At 29.0% G+C, this 12,005-nt stretch overlaps 1 protein-coding gene across 1 annotated transcript; it reads right to left on the bottom strand.

The window, feature by feature from the left end:
• Positions 1-3,497: 3,497 nt before the first annotated feature.
• Positions 3,498-7,121, bottom strand: LOC110624370 (protein TIC 21, chloroplastic). The gene is made up of 4 exons (XM_021769464.2): positions 6,756-7,121; positions 6,403-6,660; positions 4,461-4,664; positions 3,498-3,788 (listed from the first exon to the last, which is right to left on the bottom strand). Exons 1-4 carry the CDS (start codon positions 7,056-7,058, stop codon positions 3,675-3,677), a joined length of 879 nt encoding a protein of 292 aa, XP_021625156.1. The 5' UTR covers positions 7,059-7,121; the 3' UTR covers positions 3,498-3,674.
• Positions 7,122-12,005: the final 4,884 nt, after the last annotated feature.

The following is a 12,005-nucleotide window of genomic DNA, read 5'->3' as shown; positions in this document are numbered from 1 at the left end:
TCTTATGGGCGAGGCATGGTTGTTCCTCCGGAGCTCTGTCATAGAAATCCTCTTATAGGCGAGACATGGTTCTTCCTCCTTTTAATCGTGATCATAAAAAACTTGCTTCTCAGTCCAAAATTAAGATATGCATCTTTTATGGTAGAATGGGACATATCGAGGAATAATTCTCTTGCTGGTATTACTAACCTTTGTGCAGAGAACACTCATGCACCTGATCATATTGAGCATTCGTTACCAACCTTCACACCTGATCAATATCAATGAACACCTGTCTATTCTGCTCCATCTGAACATTCGGTACCAATTTTCACAACTGATCAATATTAATGATTGCTCACCCTAATTCAACCTGAGAAGGTTCAATAGGAGATACACAATGCAAATCAAGTTAGCACATCCATTCTAGTATATCCGGATGCTCTGCAGTTACAACTTCTTGTTCTAACTCAGCAGGTAATCCCTTCTTAATTTTTTCTTGTGCATTGCAAACTGAATCTTGGATATTGGAGCAACCGCTCATGTATATTTTTCTCTAACTCACTTTATGACATATAAGAAAATTAAGTCTGTCCATATTAAGCTACCAAATGGTACTACTGTTTCTGCTAATTTTTCAGGACCGTTTATTTTTCAAAAATGTTCGTCTTATCTGAAATTTTATACATACCCGAGTTTACTTTCAATCTTATTTCTTTGACTAAACTAACTTCTTCTCTTTCATGTGTTCTTATTTTTCATTACAATAAATGTGTTATACAGGAGCATAATACGTTGAAGAAGATTGGTTTAGTTGAGGTTAAGAATCGCCTTTACATCTTGTTGGAATCTATTTTATCATTTGTTAACAGTACTTTGTTGTCTGTAGATGCTTGTAAGATAGATTATGCTGAAAAGGGTTCTAATACAACTTTTAGTATATGGCATTTTAGATTAGGACATCCTTCTATAAATGTTATACATTTTGTTCGGATATACACTCTTATGTAACTTCTTTAAATAATGAGGTTTCTGAACTTGTCATTATGCTAAACATAAAAAATTGCCCTTTCCCATAAATACATCTAAGTCCTCTGTCTTGTTTGATTTGATTCATGTCAATATTTGGAGACCTTTAAAGTTCCTTCTATTCATGGACACATATTTTTTAGCTATTGTAGATTATTTTTCTATGCATACTTGGATTTTTTTAATGAAGTATAAATCTGAAACTTCTTTTTCAATCTAGTCCTTTGTTAATTTCATTGAAACACGGTTTGAAACAAAACTTAAAATTCTCAGAAGTGATAATGGTCTTGAATTTTTCATGACTAAGTTTTTTACTTTAAAAGGTATTATTCATCAAACTAGTTTTGTGGAAACTCCACAATAAAATTTCATAGTTGAAAGAAAGTATCAACATATCTTGAATGTGGCTAGAGCTTTACTTTTTCAAACTCAATTACCAAGGATGTTTCAGTCTTATGCTGTTGCACATTCTCTTTTTCTCATCAATAGATTGCCAACACCTTTGCTTGAAATAAATCTCCATATGACTTGCTTCATGGTTCTGTTCCTGATTTGTCTTCTCTAAAGGTTTTTTGCTTTTTATGTTTTGCAGCTACTTTTACTACAACTAGGATAAAATTTGATCCTAGAGTAAGAAAGTATATATATATTTTTTTTGGATATAAGATTGGTGTTAAAGGTTGTGTGTTGTTTGATTTGTCTACTAGAGAAATTTTTTTTTTCTAGAAATTTAGTATTTTATGAATATATTTTTCCTTATGGAAAACACACTTCTGGACTTTCCTTTCGCACTAATCTTGTTTTACCTCAAGATTGCACTGTTTCTGATTCTGATTATTTCCCTTCTCACTCTCCTTCTTCTGAGCATGATTTTGTTTTAGATATTCTTTCTTATGCAAGTTACCTTGCCTCTAAACCTGTTCAAATACCGATGAGCAGTGTCCTTAAACTTCAAAAGGATAAAGGCACTCTTTTACCTGATCCTTCCATATATATAAGACTTATTAACATATTATTATATCTTACTACTACAAGACTTGATCTAACTTATTCTATTCGACAGTTAAGTCAGTACCTATCACAACCTACTGATTTTTATTTACAAGCAGCACAGAGAGTTCTACAATATATTAGTAGTTGTTTAGGTTCTAGTATTTTCTTTTCTGCAACCTATAATATTTAGTTAAAAGATTTTAGTGATTCTGATTGGCTAAATATGTTGACACTCGACGATCTGTGACGGGCTTTTGTGTCTTTCTTGATTTTTCCTTGATATCATGGAAGTCCAAGAAACAACACACAGTTTCTCGTTCATCCTCTGAGGCTGAGTATCCATGGCTCTTGCTGCTCTCACTTGTGAATTACAATGGTTAACTATGCTTCATAATTTACAGATTACTTATTACTCCCTTGCAATATTTTTTTTGTGATAATTAAAGTGCTCTTCACATTGCCACTAATCCTATTTTTCATGAGTGCACCAAACATATTGGATTGGATTATCATCTTGTTCAAGAAAAAGTGTAGACTGGTGTTCTTAAATTATTTCCTATTTCCACAGCCGCTCAACTTGCTAATATTTTCACTAAACTACTGGCTTTACCGATTTTCTCTAATTTATATAAATATTATAACATTTTCAAATTTTCTTAACATTTTCACTAAACTACCGGTGCTCTTCACATTAACTTTATTTTAGAATAGTATATAATTATTATTTATATAAATAAATTATTATTTTTTCTCCAAAAATCTTGTCAGAAATTTTGAATATATATGTGAATACACGGAGGTCTAGATTTTTTTTTATTTATTTATATTATTAATATTTAAAAAAAAAATTAACAAAAGCATGTGTCTAGTTTTTATAAATAAAGGTAAAAATTGAAACTGAACATATTCAGTAGTTTTAGATTATATTGTAAAATCATTTAAATGAACTTTTATGAAGAAAATCGAATTGAATTCTGACATAACAATTGTTGTAATTGAATGCATAAGGTTAAAATATTCTCCCAAACCTTTTCGTTCATTACTATTGCTTTCCTCTAAAATAAGTTTGGTCTATTAAAATTTCCAAGCAATAAATACTTGATGAAATTAGTTTTATTAGTGTCCATAAGATTCAATTTGTTGTAATTTAAAGTTGCCCAATAATGTTATTTTCATTTATAATATTTAGAAAATAATTGCTATTTATTAAAAAATATTTTTTAATAAAATAATTTATTTTTTATTATCTAATTTTAATTTAAGAAATTAAATGTATTAATAAATTTATATATAAAGATATTAATAAAATTTTTAAAATGTAAAAAATATTTTTTTTTCTCTTGAAAAGAAAAGATCATTTTTTTAAATAATTTAATTATTTTTAATTAAAAAATATTTTTCATTAATTAATTTTCTTAAACATTCCAAATATCAAAAAATGTGAAAAATGTTTTATTTTTTTAATGAAACAAATATAACTAAGAATCTTACATCTATTCTTAGAAAAAGAACTTCAATATTATTAAACTAAAACTGATTATTAACAAAATATATAATATTTTTAACTAAAAATAAGACCTTCAAACTAGAAAAAGCTCTCATTCTTCTCCCTTTTTTCCCCCGAAATTTATCACTACAAAATCATGTGTTTCACTTGATAATTGGCTACAAGCTTATGCTACTCCTGGGACTGGAATGCTTACTGTAGCTGGCAATGTCACTGAGCGCAACAGCTCCAACGAGAAAACAAGTCCAAGAAAATGAGAAAGGATTGTATTTGCAGATGCCTGTATAAGACCCAATTGAATGATAAGGATCGCAACACAATCAAAATAAATAACTCTGCTACTCTGCTAATCCTATCTCAATAATAAGTTCTCCCAATTGTTACTCTGCAATCAAAATTAATTTCCCTGGTTTTGCATTTAGTAAATGTTGCTTAATCTCTGGTGCAAAGGATTGAATGCATATCGTTGATTATTTTCATAGTTCATGCTATTTGGAGGATTATAACCGGAAATAAGTCCAATTAAACCCCTTGAAGACTAAATAAGCTCAATTCAATCTCTTTTTTTTTTTTTACCAAATAAACCCCTAAACGTTACCTTTGAGGACAAATACACTGTAGTCTAATAAAATTTCATTTTTTGTAATTTTAAAAATCGTTTACTATTTCTATGTATTTTTTAAAATTTTTATGTTAATTAAAGTACTAAAGTTTTGATATTTTAAATTGTAAAAAATAATATTTTATCTTTAAAGATAATATTATATTAGATCATGACTTATTTAGCCCTAAAGGTGAAGTTTATGGGTTTATTTCGTCAAAAAAATTGAATTGAGCTTATTTGATCCTTAAATAAAAGAACAAAAGGCTTAATTAGACTTATTTTCGATTATAACCACATACCAATACTCCATAAACGAAGATAAAGCAAGAATCGGATATGAAAGAGTACCTGCACCAAGAATACATCCAATGCAAGGACTGGACTGTAACCAGGAGAAATTCCCTGGTAATAAGGATTTGCTGTGGAAGTAAGAGACTTTGCTACCAGCAAACCCACCGTTGCTTGCATGCCAAGAATAGCAGCACCCATTCCTAACAGATTCACAACTATCCCATTTTTCAAGCTCTTCACGACATCAGCACGAGGAGGTGCCTGAAACCGGAAACAATCAATGGAATAAGAAGCATAAGAGAATCCCATAAGCAATCGTGTAAGTGTATTTCAGTGATGTCAAGTTTACTGCAGTGCTAAAGTTTATGGTGGCTTGATATAAGAGTACGAAGTAAGTCCTTGATGCAGGCACTTCATAAAAATATTTATGAATTGTAGTATCTAGGTATAGGCACAATTGAAGAAGTGCAGCATCTCAGAGTTTGGAACTTCCACAATCAAAGAATCCCTTGGATCATGGATTTCGTAATACTTGCATGATCCAGACTCGTGATAAAAAGACATAAAATAAAAGGACAGCAAATTAAAAAATTAGGAAAAGGAAGAAATTAAAAACCACAGGCAAGCCAAGTCTAATAGAAATACTACACAGAAGCCACTTGAAGAAGAATGTTTCAGAACTCCTCGCAGAGGCGAATAATGTTTGTCAGTTATTTTTTTTTCCATCAATCTTCTTTCTGTACAGGATAATACAATCATACAAATGACAGCCTTTGCATGATTAGTCACTCCTAGGAGTAATATGTGACTCAGTTTTGTGAAACTAGTTAGTTTCTTAGGTCAACTCACAAGTTATTACCGAAGTTCACAAATGACTGTAAGAAAAATAAATCTATAATTTTTCAAAAAGACCTTGTCCTTGACTAGCATAATGCAAATTTATTCTTTCACACACATAAATAGTAAACTGTGCAAGTATAGGCTATTAAAGGTAATGCATTCACTAAAGAAAGTAGCTAGCAACCAATCCATCTTCAAATATTTGTGATTTCAAAAAGAAAATTCTATACTAGATTTGTCGACACTATATTACACGGTAGAGTCATTAACTTAAAATAAAAACAAACACCTTATTCCTGCAAGTAAGTCAACCAAACTCATTGTGCTTGGATTGTTCCAGCCAGAACTAGCATAATTGAAGATAAAATTTCCCATAAGGTTAAAAACTCAATAAAGACAATCACAATACTCAATTTATGTACTTCAATCAAGTCATCAACTGGTAAACAGCATCGAGGTTCATTTAGCTCCAACTGCACATATCCAGATTGGAGCCTAATCTTATTCAAATAATTTCATTAATTCATAATGATAAATCAGAATGTGACAAGTGACTAAAGCACCATTTATCACCCCTATTCTTTCTTTGCTGTGATTACAACAAAAGTACAGGTACCACCTTGTTTCTATAAAATAATGCATCTTGCATACCTCATTAAACAAGCCAGAAAAGGGATTTAAGTACCACTCAGAATTTAAGGCAGTCAATTTCTTTTCGCATTGAGGTTCAGATTACTTTTCAAAAGGGGAAAATGGACATTACTATATGTTGTTGCATCTAGCATTTTGAAACGATTTTTTAAACTGTTCTCGAGGTTGTATGACTTTTTTTTTTTAATTTTTTTTTTTATCAAAGTCGAGGTTGTATGACTGAAAAATATCAAACTGACTTAAACCCCAAAAAACATTTCTTATAATCAATAATCTAAAGATGGTACTTTTCTCAACTGTAGTTAACAAAACAGTGCCAAATAGTCACTAAATGAAAAAGATACCCATTTCTATCACCGATTAAAAAAATGACCAGAAAACAAGGATTACTGAGAATTATGAAAATTCTTAATCAATTTTCACTCGAAGAAACTAACTAGGAATCTGAAACACATTGATTTCACAATAACTGATACCAATCATGAAACGTTCCATACGGTTACATTACCTTGGAAGGATCATTAACAGTTTTCCGGAGCTTATCAGAAAGGCGAATATACCCGAATGACCAAAACACCGATATGAGTGCAGCTACGATTCCACCAGCAGTAGTATAAAAAGATGCAGGAGACGATATCTTCCCAGTAACTACAATAGAAAACGAAAGAATCACAGCTGCTACCAGTGTGCATATTAGTTGCCCCCAAAACCCTGCACTACCAAGCCGCTTGAAATATCTCGATGTTCTCTCCAATCTCTTGGCAACCTACGCAAAACACAAAATAGAGTCGTTCACTCCAATCCCCAATACACAAACAATTTGGAACCAAATTCGATAAGAGACAGAGAAAAGTAGAGGACCTGAGCGAGCTTGGCCCTCTCCGCCTCATCGTTCGAGAGGGTGAAAGCCGGAGAAACTGGAGAAGAAGCATTCGTTTTGGTGAAGGAAAGCTTCAATTCTCTAGTTTCAAGAGGATTGTAAAACAATGAAGAGCTGGAAAATGTCATTGATTGCGTGAATTTGCAAGGATAATTTGAGGGACAGCACAGTCGGTAATCTGTTAGACGGAGGCGTTGGGAGGGTGGGAGCCCAGAACCTACAGTCACAGTCGTTGCTGCTGCCACCGCGGCGGAGCTAACGGCGGGCAGGAGTAGCGTCTGCATAGTTAGTTATGATGATCCCAAGTGAAGCAGTGAATCGCGGAAAGTAGTGTTGATAATGATTTTGGTGTTTGTTGAGTCCTTTTATTTTGAATTTCGAAAATTAAACAGACGATTCTGGACCGTTGATGAGGTGGACCATCCGATGGTGGGCTGAGATTTTAGGAAAAGAGAAGCCCAATAAGGTATAAAGGGATAAAGGTAAACGTTGAATTTAGTAATAATTTTCATCAATACTCACTCATTTTTAAGTCTCTTTTATTTTCATCATTTAATTTTAATTTATTTCAATAACATCCTCAAGTTTAAATTTCTTACAATTTGGGTCACCTTTTTCAGATTACAAATTTTTCCATTTATTCTCTTTCCTTCTTTTATATTCTTTATATTTAATTAATTAATAATTATTTATTAATAAAATTTTTTTCTTTTAAAAAATTAGTATTACTACTCCGATGAGGTATGGTGCAATATTAAAGTAAATTAATATAAAATATTTTTTAAAAGTTTATTTAAATAATTTAAGATTAATTAAATTAATAATTTAATTAAATTAAATTATAATACATAATAATTTAATGAAAAATGCATCTAATACTATATCAAATTAAAAATAGAGTAGTGTACAAAAAAACGTCAAGTAATTTGTCTATATTTATACTTTTATTTTTAGTGTATAAAAAAAATCGAATTATAATTATAAGTCATAATTTAGTCGATTCGATTTAAAATTGAATCGAACCGAATAAATCAAAAATTGAAATTTTAATATTTATAAAAATCAAATCGAATTGATTTTGGTCAAAAATTAAATTGAATCAAATCAATTTAATTTGATTCGATTCAATTTGATGGATTTAAATTTTTTAAAATTTTTTATTTTTCACCTCTTATTTTTAATATTTTAAAATTTAATTAAAATATTTTAATATTGATTATGATCTAATATCTCTATATTATTAAAAATAATATATTATTATCACTACTAATCAGTTCGGTTTGATTTTTTTTAATTTTTTTTAATTAAAATCGAATCGAATAGAAATAATTATTTTTTTTTAAATTAAAAATCGAATCAAATTGAAATAAATAAAAAATTAAATCAAATTTTTAAATCAATTTAATTTTATTAATTTTTTTAATTTAAATCGAATACTGTTAATTTTTATTATAATGGTAATTAATAAAAAAATTAAGTTTATTATACCAAATTAAAAGGTCAAATTTTAAATATGATGAAAGTTAAAATATTTGACTTTTTTATTCAATAAGTTTATATAAAAAAAATCTCAATAAATATATATATTTTATGAAAATATTATAAATTTTTAATATTTTTTAATTGTATTGTTTACTTTTAATAAATATTTTTAATTTTTAAAATTTATAAAATGTTAAACTCTATTCATTTTTAAAAACATTACAACTTACTATTTAAGTAAAAAATTTTTAATTTGATAAATTATTAGTAAAAGACTCATTTTACCCCGTTAATTATTTAGCTAATAGTTAATTAAATATTTAAATATTTAAATATTTTTTGAATCTAATTAAATCTCACAACTTCCAATTTTCAAACTTTTTAATATTTAATTAAGTAAATTTTTATTAAATAAAATATTAATTTTATATTTTAAATAATTAAAATAAAAGTACATAAATATTTTATAAAAAAAAATTAATACACAAAATCTAACTCAATTTCATTCCATCCCATCTCCATCATCATCATCATCGAAATACAACCCAACCTTTATCTCCTCACCATAGTCATTTACTTACCCATCCAATCTAAAAACAATATCAATTAGTATCCTTCCTCTTGCATCTCTATCACTTCTTCTCTTAATAATGCTCTCTAAACTTTCTTATATACCACCAAATTAGACTAAGTGCAGCATAGTTTTAGAGATGGCATTTTTTATTTTTTTATTTAAAAATACTTTAATAATAGAATATTTAACTGAATTATGTTTGGATTACTAATTTGATTTGATTTAATTGGTTTAAAATTATAATACATAGAATTAATTAGGTCAAAATTAAAAGTTAAGAGAATTGATTAGACTTATAATTAAGTACTTAATTGACTATTAGTTAACAGTTAAGGGGTTAAAATAAACTTTTTACTTTAATTATTTTTATATTCTAGATAAATTATAATTATTTTGTTTAGTATATATGAGTAATTAAGGATCATTTAGTAAAAATTTAAATAATAAAAAAATATGTTTAGTTAAAAAAATAAACTTAGTAATTTTTATATTCCTTTTCTAGAAAAATTATTCCCATGCATTTTACTAATTTTTAAAATAGATTAAATATTTTATATATAAATATCTTTATTGAAAGTAAAATGAGTTCAGATTTATATTATTTTTAAAATTATGTAATTAAAATTTTATAGTTAATTTGATGGTTTTTAAGGTCATATTTTAACACTATTATAATTAATTGAAACAATTAATAGTAATTAGGTGATATAAATTATTATATCTTCAACATATACATTATATTTTTTTTTCTTTTTTTGATTTTATTCATATTATATAAAATATTTATTCACCTTTTTACAATTATTAGAATACCACAAAATTAAATCGTGAAATTAATTTTCATTGTTGAAAATTTAAAATAAAAAAAATTAATTTTAAAATCTTAATTAATAAATAAATATTTGCTATTAATAAAAAAATTTTAAATATCTCAAAAATTAAAAAAATCATAATATGTAATAAAAGGAGTTTAATGACAACTATATTTAAAATACTTAATAATTATTATTGGAACTTTAATTTCTTTCATTCAAATTATTTACAAAATTTTATTTTTAAGGAATAACAATATTCAATTAATATTAAATAAATAATTTTTTATTTAAATCATATTTGTGCAACTAAATAATAGCTTTCAAAATTCTATTATTAAGCATTATTATAAAATCCAATTCTTAATAATGAAAATTTTTATTAATTTTAATTTTATCAAATATTTTAATCATTTATTTTTAAAATTAATTAATTTTTATATTTATATTTGATAATTAATTTTTATTATTATATAGTTATTTATCTAATGCTTTCCAAAAATAAAGTTATTTATCTAAAAAACCCTAATAATCATCTTATGCTTAATTGTTTATCTAAAAAACCCTAATAATCATCTTATAATTAACTTATTAATTATACCTAATTACATTTTTTAACTCTTATTTTGTACAAAGAGTATTTTGTTGAAATTCAAAGTTCAAATATTCAATAGTAAATATATGATATAATTGATTATAAAATTTAATAAAAAGTTTAATCAAGTATAAAGGATGTAAAAGAGGGAGAGAGTAAATAAAGGGATCGATAACATAACTACATATTATAATATTAATGTGACTGAAACAAAACTGTGTTGTGATTGATTATTCTGCAAGAAAAAGAATGTAAGGTGGTTGGCGCCTATAGTAGTCACTCCGACACTTAAATCAGTAAACTGAAGAAAAGGACGGATGTAAAGAATTGCTTAAAACTCAAGAGTATATGTGTAAAAATACGTACTTTAATCTCTATGATCATTAGTTTTTATACTGTAAGAAGATAGAGTTAATTATCCAATTTGCTGAAAATCCAGTTAGTATTGGCTAATTGATAAGGAATTCCATGAGTATAGGTGTTATAGGGATCTGCTGGATTGTATTCGCTAACAGTAACTTCCTATGGAGTCTCGCCCGATAGTTGAGAGGGCAAGTTTTAACGAGGAGCTAAGACCTAAAATGTCTGGGTCTTCTTTCCCTTTGGTGGGACCGAGTATCACCTGCTTAGACTCTTGCCACGTGGCCCTGTCTTCGAGTGGCAGCACATGGCCTACCTTGGACAATTTTGTGTTATATCAGAAGTCCCCCACTGGTCTTCGATTTTTCAAATTTAAAGGTGACAGTTATCTTCACAATCCTGAGCACATGGCTTGTCTCGATCTGCCTTCCATGATTTTAATGAAAAATCATTACTTTGTAGCAGTAAACTCCTTCATCTGTTATGAATACGGTTTTCTCTGCATCTTCTGTGTCTATCATGATTTGGTGGTTTTCAAAAATGGTATCAAGGAAAGAAACCACTGCATGACCTGAGGTCGAGTCTACCAATCTGTCAATGGATGGCAACTGGTAATGATCTTTCGGATAAACTTTATTCAAATCAGTGAATTTTATACACATCCTTCATTTTCTGTTATACCAAGACCGCGTTAACTAGCCATGTGGGATATTGGACTTCTTTTATCAACTCTGCACTTAAAAGCTTATCAACCTCTTCTTTAATCACAGTAATACCCGGCTAGACTCTGGTATCGGGATTCCTACCGTCCGGTGGAATCTTGGATGTCGGAGGCCTCTAGAAGGGTAAGAACCATATTTTTATAAAATGTTTTAATGTATTTTATGTTTAAGCATGAAAGAAAATGAGTTTTTGCATGAAAATAGCATTGGAGGAAAACTCAGGTTCGGCCGCCAAACCCCTAGTTCGGCCGCCGAACATGCATGCACTTCGGGAGTGCTTTAGGCCCCCGAAGGCATAAGTGAGGGAAGTCCAGGTTCGGCCGCCGAACCTCAAGTTCGGCCGCTGAACATGGCATGCATGCGGAGGCACGTTCGGCCCCCGAACGTGGCCTGGCCAGCCACTATAAAAGGGTCCCTTAGCCGAAAACGGGCGAGTTTTTTTTCCCCATTTTCGGCCAAGGTGAGCTCTCTGCCATCCCTCACCAATCTTTGATGTTTTTCCTCTAGATCTTTCAAGATTTTCATTTGTTTTAACCTTGTTTTGAAGATTTGAGCTTTTGAGCAAAGTTTTGGAGCTTGGAGGTTCAAGAACCCACTCTCTCCCACCTCCGAGTTTTAGGTCGTCGCTCTCTCGATCTTCAAGAGGTAAGAGCCGATCTTAAGCTCACTGCATGTTTAAAGTAAGT

The sequence above is a fragment of the Manihot esculenta genome, chromosome 10 (genome assembly GCF_001659605.2).
Source record: "Manihot esculenta cultivar AM560-2 chromosome 10, M.esculenta_v8, whole genome shotgun sequence".
Classification (NCBI taxonomy): Eukaryota; Viridiplantae; Streptophyta; class Magnoliopsida; order Malpighiales; family Euphorbiaceae; genus Manihot; species Manihot esculenta.
Note: the sequence above shows the minus strand (reverse complement) of the source record. Positions and strands in the feature narration are given on the sequence as shown.

What these genes read in the sequence shown, in the direction of transcription:
- LOC110624370 (XM_021769464.2), bottom strand. Translation starts at nt 7,058, where the DNA reads ATGCAGACGCTACTCCTGCCCGCCGTTAGCTCCGCCGCGGTGGCAGCA. An exon ending in AGAGGGCCAAGCTCGCTCAG is followed by an intron (nt 6,661 to 6,755) that starts GTCCTCTACTTT and finishes TGTTTTGCGTAG; the next exon opens with GTTGCCAAGAGATTGGAGAG. An exon ending in TGGATGTATTCTTGGTGCAG is followed by an intron (nt 3,789 to 4,460) that starts GTACTCTTTCAT and finishes GGTCTTATACAG; the next exon opens with GCATCTGCAAATACAATCCT.